The 23,593-nt window shown below is 36.6% G+C and overlaps 1 protein-coding gene across 1 annotated transcript in view; it reads right to left on the reverse strand.

Annotated features, from left to right (window-relative positions):
• LOC149833975 (protein VACUOLELESS1-like) overlaps positions 1 to 18,250 on the reverse strand; it is a 32,717-nt gene extending 14,467 nt beyond the window's left edge. The window contains exons 1-11 of the mRNA XM_090011151.1: positions 17,404 to 18,250; positions 16,103 to 16,393; positions 14,559 to 14,698; positions 13,300 to 13,405; positions 13,122 to 13,214; positions 10,830 to 10,919; positions 10,614 to 10,727; positions 10,285 to 10,392; positions 3,651 to 3,724; positions 3,478 to 3,532; positions 920 to 1,101 (exon numbers count right to left, since the gene is read on the reverse strand). Of these exons, the coding sequence (XP_089867277.1) occupies positions 920 to 1,101; positions 3,478 to 3,532; positions 3,651 to 3,724; positions 10,285 to 10,392; positions 10,614 to 10,727; positions 10,830 to 10,919; positions 13,122 to 13,214; positions 13,300 to 13,405; positions 14,559 to 14,698; positions 16,103 to 16,393; positions 17,404 to 18,189 (2,039 nt within the window). The 5' untranslated portion in view covers positions 18,190 to 18,250. The remainder of the gene's footprint in view (positions 1 to 919; positions 1,102 to 3,477; positions 3,533 to 3,650; positions 3,725 to 10,284; positions 10,393 to 10,613; positions 10,728 to 10,829; positions 10,920 to 13,121; positions 13,215 to 13,299; positions 13,406 to 14,558; positions 14,699 to 16,102; positions 16,394 to 17,403) is intronic.
• Between the last annotated feature and the right edge of the window lie 5,343 nt (positions 18,251 to 23,593).

Below are 23,593 nucleotides of genomic sequence, written 5' to 3' on the forward strand. Positions count from 1 at the left end.
TGCTCTATTTGGATGATTTGCAGGATCTCCCACTATTACTATCGATAGTCAATAATCAAAGTTAGAATTATGCTACTAAAGAGTAAAGAGCCAGGCAATGAACAATGAATTAATGAAATCAAGGACCAAGTTCCATTTTACTGGTCTATGTTGCACAGTCGCACACATGGATTTAACATGAGGTGGACATAAGACGTGGATAAAGGAATTTATGAAAATAAGATGGAAACGTAAATATATATTAATATATAAGCTGATTGAGAAAAATATGCTTATATATTTTATTTATGAAAAATATAAGCATAACTGTACATTGTAAAATGAAGATTGAAGACCAGGAATCTTTTTGCGAACAAGGGTGCTGAGGATGATCGATGATACTTTGATGCAAGAGACGGAAATTCTTAACACTATCCTTGCACCTGACGATCTTAGTCTCCCCCGTATTACTGTTTCTGCTGCAAATGCAAGATGGATCGTGTGGATGAGAGATATTGTGGAAGGACGCAGGATGCTTCTGCTCAGTTTTGATATGATTAAAAATCACTTAGTCAGATGTTCATTTGTTAGAAGATTTCCTGACATCATCCTATGTAAATTTGTTGATTGTATTCCTCCAACATCACATACAGAGGAAAGATAAACCACCTGACTGGCACTGCATTTAGGTTATCAGCACTTTTATTGCTGAGAACCTAGGGAGGGGACCCTTTTCCCCCAGCCTGATAATAAAAAAAGATATGAAGATTGAAGACCCAAGCTGTTAGCAAGAGAGCGTGCATGTGCGCGCGTGAGAGAGAGAGAGAGAGAGAGAGAGAGAGAGAGAGATGCCAGTTTGCAGCCCAACACAGTACTATATTTTCCTATAAATAGCAAACTATGAGTTTGAAGATGCATAACGAACTAGGTTTCCACTTACTTCAACAATTTTGCATGTTCTTCAGCAGCCTTTGACTCGAAGGTATGCTCTTTTGTCTCAGAGAACAGATTCTGAGCTTGCTCGATAAGTTTTATACGCGGGCCATAAAGAGGAGAACCCTTGCTGGCCAATGGGTTCTTCCCTATCTCCCATGACTCCCTCCACAACAAGAAAGCTAAGTCCTATGAAAAAAGATATACATCACATCAACTGACAACACAACACAAACAAAAAGTTAAATGTTTAGCCTTGACCATGTAACAATAAAAAAAACAGTATATTATTAACTAACCTGAAGCCGTATATAAAAGAGAGTATTTGGTCTGTGTCAAAGTTATTCAGCATAATTGGCAAAACACATACCATGAACCACTAAAACAATGCAGAAAATGAAGCATTTTGCAAATGGTTTGATGTATGAATGCTGATACAAGGTGAAAGTGCATCACAGCATGCATAGGTTAATCAACAACAATCACAATTCACAAATAAACCCCAATCAATTCTGCTTTTTTAGGTGATTCATGTTGGGTTGCCTCAATGAATTTGAAACATGAGACCAAAGATCCTAGCAAATGCTGGGGCTTAACGAGTTTGAGACAGTAAGTTTCCCAAGTGAACCATGACGGTTCCCTTTTTCTTTTCTTTTTTCCACAAACCATGTCAGCAGGACTTGCAGCACACCAATTTCCAATACAGCCTACAACATGATCATCACCATCCTACACCAGATTATACATGATCTTTAACATTTCCTATCACTGAAGAAGAAAATCAAGATGTTTTCAAATCATTGTCACAAATATTGCTTTCTTCTTATCAGCAAGGGTTTTTTTGGCAGGAGAATGCAAAAAATAATTCTTTTTTCTTAGGAATATCCCAGGAGAGCCTTAGGCATTCTTTAGAGAATAATAAAATCATTCAATTTCTTCAATTTGACAAAAATAATGTGATATTCGTGATATTCTTTTATCATATTCTGACAATTACAAAAGCCAAGATATTTAAAAAATGTTGCGATATTTGATGACTATGATTCAATTACCAAAATTCCAATGCCTCCAAAAGTGCAAATTCCTGAATAAGTCATAGCTTGCCTTTCTTGTCTCCAAGTGTACAATGGGATACACCAATGTTGTAATGATCATATCGGAACCGTATAGGAAGGGCTGGTGATACAAGTGTATCATACCATATCATATTGTATTGTAAGATACAGAAAACCCCCATTTTAAAATCAGAAAAAATACAAAAATCAGAAAAATGTAGAAAAATCATAGAAAAAAAAGAAATCAAGTTTAAGCATTATGAACAATTAAGCATACACATGTACTACTATAACATGTGAAACAATATCCTAACAAACTAACAACTAACAAAACAAAAGGTTTACTATTAAAGAGTCATAAAAAAGGCACAAAGTTTTGAGTAAACAAATTATAACAATCACATAATACAGAAATAAAATAAAATTTGAAATAGCTAAAAAAATAAAAAAATATGACAACAAAAGATAATTAAAACACATCTTAGTCAAACTACAATATTAAGTAAACTTAATTATGAAAATTGAGCACAATTATCAAATATAAAAGCTATAATTACGATGTTATAACAATGTATTCATTACATATATTAAAAGAGTAAAATAAAAACAAAAAGAAAATAATTTCATTTCGAAGTAGTAAGCATTAAAAAAGAGAAGTTTCATAATGTTTTCATTAATTATTTTCACTAATTACAATAAGCAGAAGAGTTGAATAATGTGTGTTCTTCCATAATAATATTTCTCTTCTCTTCTTTCTTGTCTTCACTAATCACAACAAATTAAGGACTTCTATTTTTTTGTTCACATAACTTATGAAATAAATGAATAGGACTCTATTAAAGTCTTATTTATATAAAAAGTTGTCACTAAAAGTGAAAAGGGATCCAAAATAAATTGATTCAAAATTTTCAGCACAAAAAGGTGAAAAAGTTTATGTATCTTACAATATGGCATGTATTGTACGACAGGACACAGTACAATATGGTCCGATATGCTGCATTTTCCAATTCAGAAGGGTACATCGTAGACCAGCGATACTTTATGTATGATACAATACAATACTGATAACACTGGGATAGACAATGGAATACCGATACTAGAAATCATTTATTTGTAGATCAAGTGCTCAAGACCTCCCTTGAGGCAATCTTCTTAGAAAAGCCAGAACTCTCAAAATGAACAGCAGAAGAAAATTTCTAGCTCTGGCAAGAAAAAAGTATGGAGAGGCACAGTACCAATAGACCATGCTGGAAAATTTTTAAGCAAATACATCCACTGCTTCTACTCAATACATGTAAAGATTCTGAAAAAACTAGAGTTGACAGGAGTAATAGAGGCAAATATAAAGAAATTAATTCTGAAAAAACAAATTTCAAATCCTTCAAAATATGTCTGATACATGATAAATAAATCAGCTGCAAGTCAAGTATTTGTCGCATAAGATATTCAGTTAGAACATCTCATCATACATTTGGCAAAGCATTAACAAAGCAACATAAGCAAAACATACATGAAGCTGCCCCGCTGATAGGTAGAAGTTCTTGAGAAACTCATGCTTGTAGCACCTAACACCACACAAAGTGTTTAATATCAACTTTCCACAATCCTATCAAAATAACATTAAGTTATTGAACATAGTAAAAAGAGAGAACTCTGGGAAAACAGGGTAGCATATAGTGGTACCTTGCATAAGTAATAAACAGATCTCGAGCCAAAGGTTTTCCCTGTATCATTGTGAAAAACTCCAGAGGAGCCTTCTGTATTATGAAGAGAATATGTCATTTCATGCCAAAAACTTGGTACTATTTAATGGTATAAAAAACAATGCGTTCAGTTTCACATAGTCCATCTGTTTCTTGGACAAAAAACACATAGGGATCTCTGACATGTTTACAAAGTACATAAAAAGCTATGTCACATAGGTGCGGGTGTGGATGCGGATGCGGCGATGTGGCACTTTAAAAAAATTTGGGTGTGGGGTCTTAAAATTGTAATCTCATAGCTAATCTCATATGTAATATACCACTATCATATGTAATCTTATCTTTTTAGTTTAGTTTCATAGTTTAGTTAGTTTTTTTTTGGACATATAATAGGCTTTATGCCTTTTGACTAAGTCAAAAAGCATAAAGCACTAAGAGAGACATTGGACTCCGAGCCGTTGGGAGCCCAACGACTCCCTCTCCCTCTTCTTTATTAGCTCTATAAATATGGGGCCTCACCCCATTGTAAAGTATTTTTTTGTTGTGGGTAATATCCCACTTGAATAAAATTATATTTTTTCATTTTTTATTTATATTCTCTTGGGTGTTATTTGTGTATGAACCTTATTGGTTCTTGTGAGTGAGCTTTGCTTATGAAGTTATGAACCTTTATGGTTCTTGTGGGAGATCTTTTGTGAGAATCATTTGAGGATTCGGATTGTGGGTTGCATCTTCTTACATGGTATCAGAGCCGTTGGTTGAAGTGATCAAACTAAGTTCTTTTGGTGCATCGGGAAGCATGTCATTCGAGATTTTGAAAGGAAGTAAAGTTTCTTTAAAGTTGTGATCGTGTGAAAGCTTGAAGGAATACTTGTACTCACTATTTGTAGTAGAGTATCCTCTTCTTTATCTCCCTTTTTGCATTTGTCCTCTTTCTTCTCCTCTTTATCTCTTTCTTCCTAAAAATTATAAAAATTTTAGGAATTAAAGTTTATTTGAAGTTGTGATCGTGTGAAAGCTTGAAGGAATACTTGTACTCACTGTTTGTGGTAGAGTATCCTCTTCTTTATCTCTCTTTTTGCATTTGTCATCTTTCTTCTCCTCTTTATCTCTTTCTTCCTAAAAATTGTAAAATGGATGACAATGATAATGTCACCATTAAGCCCATCAAACTCAACGATACCAACTATGTTACATGGGCTTCAATCATGAAGCATCTTATATGGGGTAAAGGATTATGAGGATTATTAGATGGGACCGATTTGGAACCGACCATAATCCTTACAAAAGATGAAGAAGAGAAAGAAATACCTCTCACGAAGGTAAAAAGAATTAAAGACATCTCCACTTACGAAAAAAAGTGGAAGGAATGGAAAATGAGACATGCCAAGATTATATCTTGGCTCATAACAAGCGTTGACATAAAGAAATGCTCAAGCCTTGCAAAGTTTGAGCATGCAAATGATGCATGGGATTACCTTAAGAGAATGTATTCTCTTAAAAATATTGCACATGTGTGCAATCTACAAAATCAAATTTAGAAATATGGTTCAAGAAGACGAGTATTAGAGAATACTACAATGGCTTATCGGAATTATGGAAAGAGTTAGCTCTTCTTGAACCAAAGTAGCATAGACCACAAGATATAGAACTTCGCCAAAATCAAATAAATGTGAAACATTTTTTCAATTTATTAGTGGATTAAGATCAGAGTTTTAATCTACCAAGTCTATTCTTCTTTATCGTGAAAATGTGCCTTCAATAGAAGACACAATAGAAGAACTAAGTATGGAAGAAAATAGACTGAAGAGTAGAATCACCAAGCGTGATGAAGACTCTGTTTTACCCGTATCAAAACCAGAAAATTATGTTAGAACTTACAAACCCCTTAACTATGGAAGGGAAAATTATGAAAAACAAGATAATGATTTTGAGAAAAGAAAAATCATTTGTTATTATTGCCGGTAACCAAGATTATGAAAATTCACTGTCCAAAATTGAAGAGACCTTATGAGAAAAAGGTTGCCTCAGTCAGACCTTCATAAGAGTCAAATGAATCTTCCATTAGAAGTATGTCCTTAGCACAATTGGTGAAAGCGCTTCAACCTCTACTCAAGGGAGCATCTTCATCTACTGGAGCTGAAATCTCTTCAGTTAGCACTTTCGATCCAAGTAAATCTCTATGGCTTCTTGACACTCTGGTGCTTTTTTTCATATGACCCAAAATATTAATGTTATCTAAATGTCATAACTCAAATGGGTCAAATGTTTTCACTGACGATGAAACATTATTAGAAATCAAAGGGATAGAAAATATTTCTCAAAACTCAAAAAAAATTATATCCCACAAATTAGGTATATTCTCAAATTAAACATCAATCTCTTGTCTGTTTCTCAATTATCTGACCATGGATATAACGTTTCTTTCTCCTCTCGTGGTTGTTGAGTGCAGGATCACCAGTCAAGGAAGTTAATTAGGGAAGGCTATAGAGAAGGAGGCCTATACTACATGAATTTTTTGAAAATTTCCAAGAATACTTTATATTGTAATGTTCAAAAAATAGACTTGGTCATCCTAGCATATCCAAGATTCATTTTTTTTTCAAATATGATTTTTTTTGTAATTATGAGATATTCAAATATGAAAAATGTATTCTTGAAAAAATGAAGAGATTACCCTTTCAAGAAAGAAATTTTGTCTATTCTCAACCTCTTGAGTTAGTACATTCGGATGTGTGGGGTCCTGCACCTGTCAGGTTTTTCATACTATGTCATTTTTGTAGATGACTTTACAAGGCATACTTGGATTTATTTTCTCAAACATAAATCCGAAGTATTTTTTCATTTTCAAATATTTCATAACCTGGTCAAGAACTAATTTAAAAATGATATTTCAATTTTTTGCACTGATTCAGGGGGAGAGTATATATCAAAAGAATTTAACGATTATTTAAATTTACATGGCATTACACATCAAAGATCATGCTCATATACTCCATAACAAAATAGTTTAAATGAAAAAGAAAACATAAGCATATTATAGAAACAACAAGAACTCTACTCATTACTCATAAGTACCAAAAAAAATTTTGGGCCGAAGCTACTCTAACTGCAGTATATCTCATTAATAGAATGCCATCATCTTTGTTAAACAATATATCACCTGTGGAAAAACTTTTCAAAATTTCAGATTATTCAAGATTAAGGGTAATTGATAGCAAATGTTTTATTTTTTCTAACAAAAATGACAAATTTTCCCCTTGTGCTATTCCATGTATGTTTCTTTGTTATGCAACTCATCAAAAAGGTTATAGATGCCTTGATATCAAAAGTAGAAAGTTATATGTATCACGAAATGTATCATTCTTAGAAAACGAGAGTTCCTTTGAAATTAAGAATTCTAGAAAAATAGATGAATACTCTTTCTTATTGGACTTAGTTCCAAAGATTATTGAAGGTGAAGTTGATCAAAAAGATCAAAATGATATTATAAGCACCAAACCATCCATAATAATCCAGACTGTACTCAATACTTTAGACGAAGTGATCTAGAGCAACCTTATGCTCTAGAAAAATATTATAAAGCACAGGATCAAATAGAAACAAGAAAATCTTCTAAGGTGTCAAAAGTACCCAAAAATTTTGTATCTTACGAGTCTTTTTCACCAAAACATCAAACATATATTGCCTTATTACATTCCTACATAGAACCTTCTAATTATGATACAACACAAGAACAATCAAAATGGGTTAAAACCATAGCAGCATAGTTAAATGCCTTAGAAAAGGCAAATACGTGGATTGTTCAAGATATTCCACCAGAAAAAAGGCCCAAAGGATGTCAATGGGTATACAAAGTTAAAACCAAGAGTAAGGGCACTCTTGAAGGTTTAAAGCTCGACTAGTTGCCAAAGGCTATTCCCAAGAATATGGAATAGACTAGGAAGAGACTTTTGCACCAATCGCTAGAATGACCACCATAAGAACCCTAATAGCTCTTGCCTCGATAAAGAAATGACATATTTTTTAGATGAATGTCAAGAATGCATTTCTCAATGGGAGCCTAGCTGAAGAAGTGTATATGGAACCACCACCTGTATTAAGATTTCTTAAGAAAAAGCCCTTCGTTTACATAAAGCTTTGGATGGTCTTAAGCAAGCCCTAAAGGCTTGGTATGATAAATTCAGTCAAGTTATGCTTGATTTTGGTTTTCCATTTTGGTTTACTGACACAACTTTGTTTATTAAGAAATCTAATGCAGGTGTTATTATTATTCTTCTTCACATGGACGACATGATCATCATTGGAAGTGATAAACAAGGAGTTGACAATATCAAAAAATTTCTCAAAAACAACTTTGAAATGAGTGATTTAGGATTCTTAAAAAAAAATCTTGGTATCGAAGTAGCTTATTCTCCTAGAGGTTATTTACTAACTCAATCCAAATTTGCTCTTGATATTGTTGACAGGTCAGGAATCACAGATGAAAAAATGTTGACACCCCTGAAGTTGTGAATATTAAAATGAAGATTGATGATGGAGAACTACTTGAGAACCCAAAACCTTACAGACAACTTGTTGGGGTTTTATCTTACCTCTCCATCACAAGACCTGACATTGCACATGTTGTCCACACACCAAGTCAATTCCAGCATGCTCCTACCACTATTCATATGGGAGTTGTGTTACGCATTATTAGACATCTTAAAACTTCTATCTTTCGAGGACTTTTCTTGTTTGCTTCTTCCTCATTAGAATTAATTGTTTATACTGATGCAGATTGGGGAGGTGATCCCAATGATCGACACTCAACTACTGAACTTTGTGTATTTTTAGGAGAATCATTGATTTCTTGGAGGTGTAAGAAGCAACAAAAGGTCTCTCTTTAGTCAACTGAAGCCGAGTACAGAGCTATGGCTACAACCACCATAGAAGTAATCTAGTTAAGGCGATTACTTCAAGATATTTATGAGTACGGGAGCATCACAACTATGTTGCGACAATAAATTTTTTATTTACATTGCTAGCAATCGGACATTTCATGAAAAGACTAAGCATATCGAGATAGATTGTGACTACGTACGAGAGGAATTCCTATACGGCACCATTGATCTTCCATATATCTCATCAGAATATCAGCTGACAGATTTCTTTACTAAGCCTCTCGCTGCTCACCGGTTTTATTTTCTCTTAAACAAACTTTTGGTTGTTCAACCGTAAGTTTGAGGGGGAGTGTTAAAATTGTAATCTCATAGCTAATCTCATATGTAATATACCATTATCATATGTAATCTTATCTTTTTAGTTTAGTTTCATAGTTTAGTTAGTGTTTTTTTTGACATGTAATAGGCTTTATGCCTTTTGACCAAGTCAAAAAGCATAAAGCACTAAGAGAGTCGTTGGACTCCCAACAACTCTAAATAGAGCCGTTGGGAGCCCAATGACTCCCTCTCCCTCTTCTTTATTAGCGCTATAAATATGGGGCCTTACCCCGTTGTAAAGTATTCTTTTGTTATGGGTTATATCCCACTTGAATGAAATTATATTTTCTTCATTTTTTTTTATATTCTCTTGGGTGTTATTTGTGCAAGAACCTTATTGGTTCACAGTGAGTGAGCTTTGCTTATGAACCTTTATGATTTTTGTGGGAGACCTTTTGTGAGAATCATTTGAGAATTCGGATTGTGGGTTGCATCTTCTTACACGGTGGTGCGGGGAGGATATATATATATATATATATATATATATATATATATATATATATATATATATATATATATATATATATATATATATATATATATATATATATATAAATTTGAACAGTTTTAAGTTAACACTGTGTATTTGTGTTCATTTATGTATTTATATATATAATATAGATAAAAATAGACTTGATTAGGGTTAACTGAATCTACTTTTGGATAGAAATGGACCTCAGTGTGGTTGACTTTACCTAACACAAAGGAATCTGTGTCCAAGTGTCGCACCCACCTGGGTGCGGGTGCGACGTCGGTGCGGTGCCCTATTAGAAGAGTCTGTGTGACATAGATAAAAAGAGAAACCAATTGGGTAACTAATTGAAAAGAACAATATTTACAGACATCTAGGAACCAATCCCGCAGTCAATAGATTATTCACCAAATATGAGTTGCCTAGCCCAGATGATAAATTTGTGAAATATCCAAACCATCATGCTGTCAGCAAAACCAAGGTAGGAGGGAAATATAAAGAAATTGCCTAGGCATGTTTTTCCTAAAATTAAGGGGTTCGGAATCCGGATCATACATATTGTATCTAGTATCATGCTGCTTATTTACAAGACACAACAAAATTACCATTCCAAATAGGAAATACTAGAGTTGACAGGAGTAATAGAGGCAAATATAAAGAAATTAATTCTGAAAAAACAAATTTCAAATCCTTCAAAATGTGTCTGATACATGATAAATAAACTAGCTGCATAAATTATTTGCACACAGACAATAAACATGCCATTTGGTAAATAAGTCATTAACATGTTACACGAGACTGACACCAATATGTAAAACAAATGTTGACTCAGCTGCAGAACATGAAAGAGAAAACAAATTTGCCAAGAAAAAAACAAATACCTTCTGCCAGATATGGAATAGAACAAGATAAACCAGATCAGTGTCACCACTTTCTGTTGCCTTTATCAAGGCTCGATCCTCTTCGCCCATGCTTAACAAGAGAGGAACCTAAGAAAAGGTAACACATGTGAAAATGTCATAGTGCTTCAAGTAAAATAGAAATAATGGAATATTGAAATAGTCAAGGAACTATTTCTGCCAGCTACTTGATAAGAAGTCATCTTGCCACAGTCAGAGGAACCATGTTAGAAAGCATGAATCCTAGCAACAGAAACTTGAATAGCCTTAACAATGACTTGCATTGAAGCCTTAGTTCTAGGTAGCCATACCTGCTCTGAGGAATGTGGTTCATATTCAACAAGCATAGCTGCTAATTTCCGACGCCCAGTTCGATCTGCATGAGCAGCAACAGCAGCATAAGAAATGCCTTTGCATATTGACATCTGAACCCAGAAGCCACTATTTCAGAAATTATGAAATGTTCATCAAATAAGAGAACTTTTGACTACAAATTAACTTGATCACTATCTATTCAAATTGTAAACCTTATCAAGTAGTATGTCCAGCAGAGGAGCATCTTGAATAGCTAATGAGGCTGTTATTTTAGCACATGCCCAGTGCATTATCACCACCTCCTGCATGGTGCGGAAAATTAGATAAGCATAAGCAACAGTAGCAAGCTACATTGCCAGCGTGCAAGAAACAAGGTAAAGTGTTCAGACCTCTCTCTCTCTCTCTCTGTGTCTGTCTATATATATATATATATATATATATATATATATATATATATATATATATATATATATATATGAGAGAGAGAGAGAAGGGGAATGGTCCATCTCCACCCCTTATCCTCCCCTTCAAAATATGTATGTTAAATATGTTTTTTGGTAAATTTGACAGTATAAATGTGGTCTCCATGGTTGAAAACATATGATTAGATTCTTGGATCAAAGTTTTTTGATGTGTAGGTAAGATTTTATAACATAGAAAATTTCACAGATTTCAGGACTGTTGAATTTTGGATCCCTGTAAAATCCTATCTACACATCAAAAAAGTTTGATTCAAGAATCTATTCATATGTTTTCAACCATGGAGATCACATCCATATGGTCAGATTTGCCAAAAAAAATATATCTAACATACACATTTTAAAGGGGAGGACGGGTAGACCATCCCCCTTCTCATATAAATAAATATGTACATATATGTTTGCTACCCTCGTGGGTAAGGAACCTCCTAGTGAAAAAATATATATTTTTATTTTTTTCAGTTTTTTTGCACATCTGACCCTTCAGATGTGATCTACATAGTAAGTTTGGCAGAAACTGATCTTTCGATCATGTTTTTCTGATGTATACATTAGATTTTACGGGAGTTAAAAAAAACAACGGTCTACAATGTACCAAATTTTCAAACCTCAAAAAAATATATTTTCACGTCAAAAACTATAATCTAAGTACTGATTCTTACTATTTTGACCATGCTGAACAAATCCATGAGGTCAGATTTGGTCAAAAAACCTGCCCCTATGAGTTCCAACTAGGGGGTTCCTTACCCATGAGTATAGAAAATGCTATCCCTATATATATATATATATATATATATATATAGCTGCGGGTGCGGCGCAATTTCAAAAATTTTGGACACGGGGACTCGACTATATATATATATATATATATATATATATATATATATATATATATATATATATATATATATATATATATATATATATATAAAAAGTCGACTATAGCCCATTAGGGGACACGGCTAAGATCATGCGTCTTGATGTTGATAACATTCCAAGTGAGTACCAAATATCTTGTTGTATACGTTAACAGTTGCACAGACTGTGCAATGCAGTCTGTGACTGTGCAATGCAGTCTGTGACTGTGCAATGCAGTCTGTGACTGTGCAATGCAGTCTGTGACTGTGCAGTTGCAGTTGCATTGTCTGGTTATATATTTTTTTAAAATATATATATAAACGATTTTTTTTTTGTTTTTTGCCCTAAAAATGGACATTTTTGGACTCAATCAATGTTGACAGAGTCCAAAACAAGGACGGACTCGGCCTCGACTCATTGACCGAGTCCGACTCGACGTTGACCGAGTCCGACTCGGCGTTGACCGAGTCCGACTCGGCGTTGACCGAGTCCGACTCGGCGTTGACCGAGTCCGGGCCGTGTCCGAAGCCGCACCCGTGTCGGGGCGTGTCGACTCGGATGCGGCGCCACCCTAGCCGAGTCCGTGTGACATAGATTCACAGATATAAGAGATATTTTAAAACATAGCGATAATATAGATGTAAATTCATAAAACAATATTAAAGGCAAAATATCATAAATTTATATGTCACAATATTATTGTGATAATATGAGAATACTATGAGTTACCCTTTACTTTTTTTACTTCTTTTCTATATCTTAACTATGTTTTCCTTCTTGCTTTTATACGTTTTACTTATTTCTTTCATTATATGTGTATTTTATCATATAAACAGGTTACTTTTCTTACTTATTTCTACTATTTTTATATTTTTAATTTTTTAAGCACCAAGTTTTTCCTGAGATTTATCAACTAAACTTATATTATCACGAGAAATTGCCTTGCCGAGATATATCCAAGACCGATATCTGTGACTATGATATATATATATATATATATATATATATATATATATATATATATATATATATATATATATATATATATATTCAGAAGTACATGAATGGATTCATGGATATGGCTTAAAGAACAGAACCAAATAACACAGAGTAAGTCAACAAAAGGAGAGATCATCTTTTCCAATGAGAACCAAGATACATGCATACCTGGCTCAAACCAAGATACTCTGAGATCCTTAATGACAAAAGATGCCGATGTGCATTTATTAAACGAGCAACTAGAACTGGTGGTGTAAGCACCTGATTTTAGAGATATAGTTAATGCATGTACTCTAAATCAGATTTTAGCTCATGAAACAAGATAAAGCGCTTTCAGTTGAAGAACCTTGTACTGCTGAATACTTAGAGGAACACCAATCTCATGGTTGCGCACAGCATTTAGAACTCGCAATGTTTTGCACACGTCTCGAAAGTGATCACGTTGGAGCTGGCTGCCAAAGTGAACTGATTTCATTACCGAAAGCACAGATCAGAAAAAACACTTTTTCTGCTATAACTATGCATGTGAGATGGAAATTTTTTTCCTGCTATAACTATGTAAGTGAGATGGAAATTTTTTTCCTGCTATAACTAGCATGTGAGATTGAAATTTTAAAAAAACAGGGGGAAATCCAATTGAACATTGTATTATGCTGAAAAGAGATGAGAAACAAAAACCAGGCGAAACACAAATGGGCAAGAGGAATGAACATATAAGGGTGATGTTAGTCAAATATTCAAAAAAGACACCCTAAATATTCAAAAAAGACAATTAGGGTGTCAAAGGAGTATTTCCAAGGAAGCCCACAAAGCCACTACAACTAACAAGTGACAAGAGACAGAATAATAATAAACTTTTGGACATTAGATGCAAAAAGAACAAGAAAAATCCAAATGCAATCCACCTTTTACAGGATAAAACGAAATGTTAAAATATCAAGTTTAAAAATCTCACCGACAAAACACATTACAGAGAGGAGAAACAATAGGATAACATGTGGAAACTTGACCCAATCATGTTACTTTGCTGGAAATTACCTCAAGAAAGCTGCAAAATGAAGTTATAATACACCATTACAACTACTAAATGCATGAATAAGATTTTCTAATATGTAAAATAGGACAAGAAAGATTGCACACGTAATGTTGCAATGGTTTCATACAGAAGAGCAACCTTTCTAATCCGCATTTAATCTCATATCAGGAACATAATAAAACACATACATCTGCCCTTAAGTTCCTCACAAGAGAAACTTCTCTGTCTTCTTTCCATATCAAAGAATAGAAAAAAAGTGAAAGACACCTACAACCGAACAAAGAAACAGTTACTTTAGATTTGTTAGTTTATTCCTTCTAAAAGATATTTCAATGAAGGAACAATTGGAAACCAATCTCAAATGAAATAGAATGTAAACCTAAATCAACAGAAAAAGAACAAAAATGGCTGGGGAGTAAAAAAAACTCGGAAGAATGCAAGCATGTCGCTCCCCCAAGAACGTTGCTTAAGCAATGTGTACCCTACTTATAGCATGTCTACATCTGACAATTAAATCATAAAACCAATTTAAATCAACGACAGGACAACAATTTCCGAAGCACACTAACCTGCAGAAAGCCTGTCCATAGCTTGCAGCTCTAAGAAGAGTTCTTTGGCGTGAAATGTCAAATTCATGGCCAGCAGCATCAATACATGCTTCAACTGCCTCAGGGAGAGAGGAACGAATCAACCTAAGATTTTCATCTGCCTGACCAAAGATATTCAGAGATTAGTAAGAATAGGCTAAGGTGACAATTGACAAACATCATAAAACCTCTTCAAACACAAAAAGAAACATCATATAGATGATAAAAATAATAAATTGATTTAAATCTCCAAAGGATTATGTAAAACAGAAATTGGAAATCCAACAGCAAATACCATGATTAAAGGGCAGAAAATCATGTTACAGAGTTCTACTGCTACAGACATAGAAAGTGACACAACTTGCAATGGATTTGTTCCCTGTTTCTCTTACAACCAATCATGGATAACATGGCACATTTATTTCCAATGGATATTGCATGCACTTCACTTCCTGGAAGTAACTTCCAATAGGCGATAGAGGAAACCCTTCTTTATTACATAAATGAAGTGCATCTGCCTATTAAATCTGCTAATGCAGTACTTGGTTATGGATTTATTTGTTTTATGGCACTGTCATCTTATTTCCTTTGTTGCTCAAAAACCTTAGAGTATAACTCTTTTCTGTTTATGACAGTCGAATTTAGGTTTCAACTATAAGGGTTGTAGAATGTCCAAGACTCCAAGTTATTTCATTCACTCGGTGCCCTTACACCTATTAGGCCCTTTAACTTAGCACACCCTGGTAACCTGGTTTATGGAGCCTTTCACCCTAGGTAGGTCTCCACACTATGTTTTGTTCTTACTTTGATTCAAAAAACAAATTTAGATTGATAAAACTTTTAGATAGATATTTCTTTATTGATAGAACACTGGTGCCTTGGAGGTTATGCTGTCAAGAAATGGCCGAATATCAACATTTCCTGGATTGGTAGCTCTAGATTAGGGAATGTATCTTTACCTACCTCATGGAAAAAATGTGATGTTTGTAGTGGTGAGCCCTCATCACCGTCATAGCTTTTTCAATTTAACAAATTTTATTCCCCTCAGAAAAAGGTGCTTTGGGGTTTCACTTCATTGCATTATAATGTAAAATGTTAATGGAATAAATTAACTCATGTGGATTTCAAAGTGAGCTACTTGAAGCAGATTTATTTTTTTTTCCTTTTGTTATCTCTGTACATGAAACAATGTGATGATGAGAACAAGGACATAAGTGCTTCGCTACTGGCTACTATACATGGGTTCTCATACAAAATTTTGTTTGCAATCATAGTTCAAATAAATAATTCATAACGCCAATCAGGCAACCTTAATAAACAGTTTTAGTTGGCTTTTTGGTGCTGAATTACCATTGAACAGAAGGAAACAACATCAACCAAACATTCTACAAACTACAAAGCAATCTCAACAGAATAGTCTCACTGCAAAGTTATTTTTTATAACGTTTATATATGAACATAATACATATCTGCACCCAAACACTCCCACTATATGATTGTATCCTACAAAATTAAGCTGACAATACCTTTGCACTACGCTTGTCAAAGTGATCCAAGGCATCATACAACAAGGCAGCTGGTACTGTGCTTCCAATTTTAAATATAGAGACAGTGGAGTCAGGAACTCGCTGTAGGAACTCCATGCTTGTGTTTGAAAGGATCCGCACCCCATCACATTCAGGAATCAGAATGATGGGTTCATCATATGTGTATCTAACAGCATCCCCATACGGCCCAACCATCAAAAGAAAGTCGTCCCAGTAAAGCAGCACGCTGTCCATCCCACACCATGCAAGTTGTTCAGGGGGCAAAGCAGACTGCAGGAAAATGCAGAATATATGAACTTGTAATCAAACTAGGAGAAGTGTTCTGGACATTTAAAAAAGAAAAAGAAAAAGAAAAAGGCCTATCTTTCCAAAGTAGAAATTTCCATTTAATATAAAAATGGAAAGACTAGTATTGGGCAGATATTTTTTCTCTCAGCAGGTGCTTGGATTTATATATAGAAGCAGAAAATCTAGAGATGCTATTCCATTTACTCGGTGATAGAACTCAAGTTAAAGGAAACAACATTCATAAGCTTCATGGAACATCAATCAGATATTGGAGACCGAAGAGTGATTCTTGCATAGGTATAGTTTCATTTGCATTGATAAAATCCTTTTTTCCAAGGTGCTTTTTTTTTGCAAATAGAATCCAGCAACACAAAAGCTTTTTCTTTGAGTAGGTATTTTGATTCATGTAACTCAAATTCTGCCAGACAAGAATCCGAAGGAACTCGAGTTCCATGAGTGGCTGGATTTCACCAGATGACTATGAGAGGTCAGCTGAAACTCTGGCAAAGACTGGAACTACGAGCAGTTTAATCTTTATCATAACTGCTCGTCAAGATTCCCTGTTTGGGAAATGTTTAAGTTTCGTCATTTGGCAGAATTTGATATACCAACTCGGTGAAACTATGAGACATGAAATTTCAACTATGTCTATCCTGAAAATTCCCTTCTTGAAACCAAATGGTGAAATTCTAACACGAGGTTGAATCAAAACTCAATTCCGCCAAACTCTACCTGCTGAACAAAGCCTCAACATGAACAACAAATGCATCAAAAAACGCCCTCTGTTCCTTTAGAATTCATATTTTCACAATTTCTCTGGCCTAACCCAGCGTTATCACGTCCGATTGCTATTTTTCAGGCTTTCAATTCATCCACAAAACAGAATTCCAATTGCAAGTAGCACCACGATGACTAATTGATGATGATGAAATTTGACAAAAGCAAAATTCAATGTTCATAGAGAAGATGAAAAAGGCATCAGAATTACCGACCTCACAATTGAACTCGAACAGAACTCGAGAGAAATCCGTGGAGACAACAAGGAGCCGCCCATCATGCGTGAACGACGCAAGGAACTTCCCATTCGATGAGACCGCCATCTTCTGCAGCGGCCCGATCCCGTCGCCCTGCTTCTGCGCCGTCTCCTCCTCCACCACCAGCACGCTGTCGCCGACGGCGAGCAGCACCTCGACGTTCCCGGACATTGTGTACTGCGGCTCGATCACCGTCGCGCACAGCGGCAGCTCCCCGGGCACGAGCCCGGCTTCGCAGAGCCGGCAAGCTCGGGGGCTCTTCAGATCGGGGATGCAGAAGACGCGGCCGGCGTCGGTGACGCAGGCAACGCCGTTGCCCCAGAAGACGCACTCCACGACGTTCTCGTCGGCTGCCTCTATCCCGAGCGAGAGCTGCGACTCAATGGGCCGGGCGTGGACGTCGTAGTGGTAGACGGACCCGTCCTGGACGACGCAGACGAGGGCCTCCTCGTCGGTCCAACCCATGCCGACGAGGCGGCCGCCGGGGCGGTCCCAGACGGCGGAGGCGAGGAGGATGCCGGCGGAATTGAAGACGAGGAGCTTCCGGCGGGCGGACTCGGCGAACAGCTGCACGATCTTGGAGTCGTCTCGGATGGCGGCGATCGGGCCGCCAAAGCGGGCACAGGCGATGCGGTGTCGCCGGAGATCCATCTTCTGCCAGCACATGGAGTAGAGCTCCGGCTTCCGGTAGTACCGGTTGTAGAGGAGCTGCCACTCCGCCGCCACAGAGACGGCAGCGTCCATCTCTCTCTGAAGAGGAGTGCTGGTTCACGTCGGGAGGTGAACCAGAGGGAAGGGCAAAAACTTCTCCGTGAGGGGGGAACGCTTTTGTAAGGTAGAAGAAGGGGAGATAATTGTGGGGAACATGAGGCGTTTGGATTGCACAGAAGTCCGCCGGAGTTTGAATTCCAAGGTCGCACCTGGACCCTGATGTGATCTGTGATGGGTTATGGCTTATACGGGCCCAAACCCAAGCCAATCGGCTGCAATATATAGTTTGGTGGGTCTAGGTCAAATCATTAACGGATCAATGTTGAGCTGTTGGGTAAGACACGACTCGTCCAACGACTGCGGTGCTTACCTGTGTGGTCAGCTGAAGGCCCAGGATCAATTCCTGCTGGTGCACAGGGGCTGTCATTGATTTATCACGTTTGAGGCACGTAAGGCTGGGTGACCGTGTCATCAACTTAGAGTTTTAATAGTTTGTGCTGGAACTTGAAGAATACAAAGAATACAAACAACAACTACGCCTTCATCCCAAAACAATTGGGGTCAGCGATATGAACCAAAAAAGAAAATCATTTTGGGTCTTTCACATGAATCCTTTTCCTCCAATCATTTCTATCCAATGCCATGTCCTCGGTGAGGTTCAAAGCATTCATATCCTTTCTGATCATCTCCATCCAAGTCTTCCTAGGCCTACCCCGACCTCTTTTAACTAATCTATTTTCCCATTTCTCCAACCTTCTAACTGGAGCATCATTAGGCCTTCGCCGAATATGTCCAAACCACCGTAAACGATTCTCTCGCATCTTATTTTCAATGGGTGCAACACCTACCTTCTTACGTATCTCCTCGTTCCGAATCTTATCTCTTATTGTATTTCCATACATCCATCTAAGCATCCGCATCTCAGCTACACTCATTTTTTGAATATGATGTCTCTTGGCAGCCCAACATTCTGTATCATATAGTAAAACGGGTCTAATAGTTGTCCTATAAAACTTTCCCTTCAACCGCAATGGCATTCTACGATCGCACAGCACTCCAGTTGCACTTTTCCATTTCATCCACCCAACCTTTATCCTATGATTTACATCTCCATCAATTTCTTCATACTTTTGAATGATGGATCCCAAATATTTGAAATAATCATTCACCGGTATTTTTTGCTCATCAAGCTTCACTACACTCCCATCCCTACTTCGTTGCTTACTAAACCGACATTCCATATATTCAGTCTTACTCTTACTCAACTTAAAACCTCTAGCTTCCAATGTTTGTCTCCATAATTCTAACTTAGCATTAACCCCAGCTCTAGACTCATCAATCAAAACAATATCATCAGCAAACAACATACACCACGGTACATTTTCTTTAATTGATCTCGTAAGCTCATCCATCACTATCGCAAATAGGAAAGGGCTTAAAGCAGATCCTTGATGTAACCCAACCGTTATCAGAAAATTGGTTGTCACCCCTCCACAAGTGCGAACATTGGTTACTACTCCTTCATACATATCTTTAATTATACTAATGTACTTGAGAGAAACACCTTTCTTCATCATTGTCCACCAGATAACGTCCCTAGGTACTCTATCGTATGCCTTCTCTAAATCAATAAAAACCATATGCAAATCTTTATTTCTCTCTCTATATCTTTCAATAAGTTGTCTAAGAAGATGTATAGCTTCCATAGTTGATCTACCAGGCATAAAACCAAATTGATTCTCCGATATCGTGACAACCTTCCTCAACCTAGACTCAATCACCCTCTCCCAAAGTTTCATAGTATGACTCATGAGTTTTATACCACGATAGTTTGTGCAATCTTGTATATCACCCTTATTCTTATATAAAGGCACCAAAGTACTCTTCCTCCACTCATTAGGCATCTTATTTGTTCGCCAAATCAAGTTAAAAAGATTTGTCAACCATTCTAAACCTTTCTCTCCCAAGCATTTCCAAGCCTCGATAGGTATACCATCTGGGCCAACTGCCCTTCTTGATTTCATTTTCTTCAAAGCCTCTGCAATTTCATTCTTTTGAATCTTGCGCATGAAGTCACGATTTATCTCATGAAAAGGAATGGAGAAGTCTCCAAGATCTTGAGCATGACTATCATTAAATAGCTTATCAAAATAATCTTTCCATCTCTCCTTAATCTCCTCATCTTTGACTAAAACCCTTTGCGTTTCATCTTTGATACATCTAACCATACCCAAATCCTTCGATTTCCTATCTCTCACCTTTGCAAGCCTATAAATATCCTTCTCGCCTTCTTTGGTATCCAACTTATCATAAACCTCTTTATATACCTTAGCCCTCGCGTTTCGAACAACTTTTTTAGCTTCCTTCTTTGCTATCATATACTTCTCCAAATTCTCATTATCACGACTCTTACTTAGATTTCTATAACACTCTCTTTTAACCTTAATAGCTAATTTGACATCCTCGTTCCACCATGATGTATCCTTACCTAGTAGTGCACCGCCTTTAGACTCACCCAATACCTCCTTAGCCACTTTTCTCATGCCACCCGCTATCTTATTCCACATTGATTATGAATCCTCCTCGAGACACCAATTAGCTTCCTTAACTACCTGCTCTACAAACACTCCTTGTTTAGCTCCTTTCAGTGACCACCACTTAATTCTAGGATTTATCCTATGTCTATCTCTTTTGCGGCATTGTCTAATTCTAAGATCTAAAATTAAGACTCTATGTTGTGTAGCTACACTTTCTCCCGGTATAACCTTACAATCGATGCAACAACCCCTATCTCTCTTTCTAAGTAGGAAAAAATCTATCTGACTCGTATTAACCCCACTTTTAAATGTTACTAGGTGAGACTCCCTCTTCTTTAACCAAGTGTTTGCTAAGATCATATCATAGGACAAACAAAAATCTAAAATCCTTTCTCCACTTTCATTTCTTTCTCCTATACCATAGCCTCCATGGATACTCTCAAATCCATCCCTACTAATGCCTACATATCCATTAAGGTCACCGCCGATGAAAAGCTTTTCTCCATAAGATATCCCTTGTACTACTCCATCTAAATCTTCCCAAAATTGATGCTTAATGGAATCATCTAAACCTACTTGAGGTGCATAAACACTAATAATATTAATAATATCCGTACCTAATACTAATTTAATAAGTAAAATTCTATCACCCTTCCTACGGACCTTAAATACATTATCTATAAACTCACGACTCATAACAATCCCTACTCCATTCCTATTCCTATTTATTCTTGTATACCAAATCTTATATCCCCAAGGTTCTATCACTTTAGCTTTCTCACCTACCCATTTGGTCTCTTGAAGACATAAAATATCAATCTTTCTCCTACACATAACATATACTAACTCTACCAACTTACCAGTTAAAGACCCTATGTTCCAAGTGGCTAACCTAATTTTATGGTCTTGGACTAACTTCTTTACCCCCACCCGTCCAACAAAGTGAGGGAACCCTTGCCTATTTGACACCACACCCGGGCGCCGGTGTGACGCGTCGCTTCTGGGCGACGACCTAGCAACCCTTGCCCATTTATCACTGCCTCCGGGCCTAGAGAGTACAACGCGTCGCTCAGTAGGGAACGCCCCAACGAAATTCTCATATTGGTTCATTTTCATAGGATATGACAAAGTTTTTATGCTGGCTGTCACAGGCCTACCGCAACCCTCCTCCTTTATCCGGGCTTGGGACCGGCAGTGTATAACTAAACAGTTATACACAGGCGGAGTTGAAGAATACAAAGAATGTTTTGCAAAAAGCAAATTTTGGATATGGAATTTGATTCAACTGTTAAGATTTTGAGCTGCATTTTTTTCATGGAGGGTTGAACCACTCTCGAAATTAAAGACCTAGTCCCCCTGGCTAAGTCTGCACGGTGTAAGCCGTGGCAGACTCTTTGCCCCAAGAGAGTCGTAGAGCTTCGGCTGAGCAAAGGGCTTATACCTTGCCCGCAAGGCACTGATGCTCATGAGAATGGAACCGTGACCACTGGTCTCGTGGCCAACGCCTCTTTCCACTGCACCAAACCCCTCAAAGCCACTTTGAGCTGCATTTGAATCTCAGAATTGGAATTAGAAGTCCAGTTAATCCAAACTGTTCTGAAGTAGGTGCAAATTCTTTGATCTGGATTTGGAACGATGTACATATATGGTTCTACTCTACAGAATTTGTTTTCCAGATAATTACGAAGAACTTTAGCAACCTACGGTAGCAGTCGGATCAGATTTGGTCAATGTTTGGATTGGATTCAGGTTTACACATTTGGATTATTTTTGTATTCATAACTAATTAGGATCAACATTTTATAGCAGATTATGTTGGGATTCAGATCTAGTTCATGTAAAAGCCTTCATTTTTTGTCTTCTTTTACCAAATCTAATATTACCGTGTATATTTCAGATCTGGATTCAATCCTACAGCATTGGATCTTACTCAGATTTGGGCTCGGGTGCAGACCAAACAAGAAATTTGTCTTGTCAAGTTTGTGAAAATCATATTAGCATCAAGCTTCAGGTTTTTATAGCATGTCATGTCGTCCAAGTTTGGTTCATAGTACATTAAAGAAAAGCTTGCTGGGTCAATTGGTTTTGGCTTTGTTCTTCTTCCTCTTCTTTGGTGAAACATCTTTGTCTTTCCCCTTCAATGCATCAAGTAACAACCATGCTTATGCATGAGAAAGAGAACAATATGATAGCCCCAAGGGGGTTGGCGTAGTGGGGGTGGGGCTTTAGCTGCTAGCGAGCAATCAAGGTTCGATTCCCATGGGTGTTCCTCTCTGCGCAAGCCAACACGTAGCATAGGCCCCGAGGGCATGGTCTTATCTTTTGATTTTTACGTTGATATGGTAGGCTGAGCCAGCGAGACCAGGTCTTTGTGCCGGGTTTGGTTTCTTTGGGTTATAAATCCAAAAAAAATAGAGAACAATATGATGGTCAACCATAATTTTTGAAGTTGAATGCTCTAATGAGAATTACTAATAATGCTTGGAGGATTACTAATAATGCTTGGAGGATACCTTAACCATATTTATAAAAAGTAAAGAGAAACATAGATGCTGGACTTGGAGGGCACCTTGTTACTCTCTCTTGGAAAAGCCATGCACAAAATCCAAGCCTGCATTATGGGAGAAACATGACATGATATGTTGATATAGAAATCATTTACAAAATGGATACCTTAGTTTTGGTGTATTGAAAAAAGCGGCTTAACATTTAAGAAAGTACAATCAACTGCCTGAGTTAAAAATTAGAACACTAAGACACCGATCTTTTAGTTTTTTAATCAACAAAAAACTTTTTTATATATGTTAACATAAACCAAAATAGTACCTTTTTGATTGAAATGTAATGTAGGAGAAGCTCTAAAGCATAATTGTAAAATGGACTACAATCTATAGAACATT

The sequence above is a fragment of the Nuphar pumila genome, chromosome 6, assembly GCF_984573655.1.
Source record: "Nuphar pumila chromosome 6, dmNupPumi1.hap1.1, whole genome shotgun sequence".
Lineage (NCBI taxonomy): Eukaryota > Viridiplantae > Streptophyta > Magnoliopsida > Nymphaeales > Nymphaeaceae > Nuphar > Nuphar pumila.